Source organism: Charadrius vociferus, unplaced genomic scaffold (genome assembly GCF_000708025.1).
Source record: "Charadrius vociferus isolate BGI_N301 unplaced genomic scaffold, ASM70802v2 scaffold1528, whole genome shotgun sequence".
Classification (NCBI taxonomy): Eukaryota; Metazoa; Chordata; class Aves; order Charadriiformes; family Charadriidae; genus Charadrius; species Charadrius vociferus.
Genome location: NW_009649849.1, coordinates 199,818 through 200,907, shown reverse-complemented (window position 1 = coordinate 200,907; position 1,090 = coordinate 199,818). Strand labels below are relative to the sequence as shown.

Below are 1,090 nucleotides of genomic sequence, written 5' to 3'. Positions count from 1 at the left end.
TCTTTCCCTCCACTACTTAGGAACAACTCTTCCCCCTTTCCTCCCCCCGAAACATAAGAAAAACCCCCATTTCAAATACTTACTCTCAGACTGGAAGAGGAAGCCATGCAGCCATACGCTTATAAGCGTAGAAGAAAATGTCAACCCAACCAGTTGCCAGGGCTCAAGTCCATCACACTGGGCATTCACAAAGCTCGTTGCTTTCTCCCAATACATCTGGAGGATTTCCTTGTAGGGAACAATGGCATCCTGGCACAAAAGAAAAATGACACTGATATTGACAAAAGTTCAAATGTGCACACAAATAGGGCATCAAAAAGTCCAAGAGTGTTGTCTTATAAAAAGGTGCTTTTCAGTGTGCAGACCCCATGCTTTCCTCAATTCCTGTAAACAGAACAGGTAGAAGATAGTTGTCATTCATTTCCAGTCAAGAGCTATGGATAAAAATACACATCTTAAGAGATTTCAAATATTCAGAGAAGGGCCATGGGAAGGCAAGTAAGATGTGCAAGCTTCACAGCCCCAAAAATCATCACCAGATCTTACCACGGCCCAAGCAAATTGTGTTGATCTCAGTTGGGTTTTTTTTCCCAAGGAATTATTAGGCTGCAAGTGAAGACTGAACTACTACCCATCAGAAAAGCCACCACTCATCAGGTACCACCAAAACAGGTCTATTAAGTATGCAGGGCTGGATTTTTAAAGAAGATGTAAGTACTCAGCAAATCCTTAAGTTTAAGATCTAATTAGTACTTTCCACACAAAGGGAGGACAGAAGAGACAAACACTGTTGCTGCCAAAAGAAACCCCAGAAAACTGTGATGCAACAACAATTATACTGTCAAACTAGCAATTACTGTCAGGACAGACCACAAGGACCTAATCAATATTTTCAAAGCATACTCTCTTCAAGAGTCTTAGAAGAACAAGTTGCAGAAAAAAATGGATTTATACATGGGGAAAAAGGCCATTTTCCCCCCAAAAAAAGAAGCGTTCAGTACAATTCTCTGTGAAAAGGTTTCTAGAGATAAGAAGAATCCAGGTAACCACATCTTGTTTGAAACTAAGACCAAAAAGTAAGTATTGGGGG

The 1,090-nt window shown here is 40.6% G+C and overlaps 1 protein-coding gene across 1 annotated transcript in view; it reads right to left on the bottom strand.

Moving 5' to 3' along the window:
• SGPL1 (sphingosine-1-phosphate lyase 1) overlaps window positions 1-1,090 on the bottom strand; it is a 32,999-nt gene that overhangs the window by 21,547 nt on the left and 10,362 nt on the right. The window contains exon 2 of the mRNA XM_009890940.1: window positions 84-249. Coding sequence (XP_009889242.1) covers window positions 84-249 — 166 coding nt within the window. The remainder of the gene's footprint in view (window positions 1-83; window positions 250-1,090) is intronic.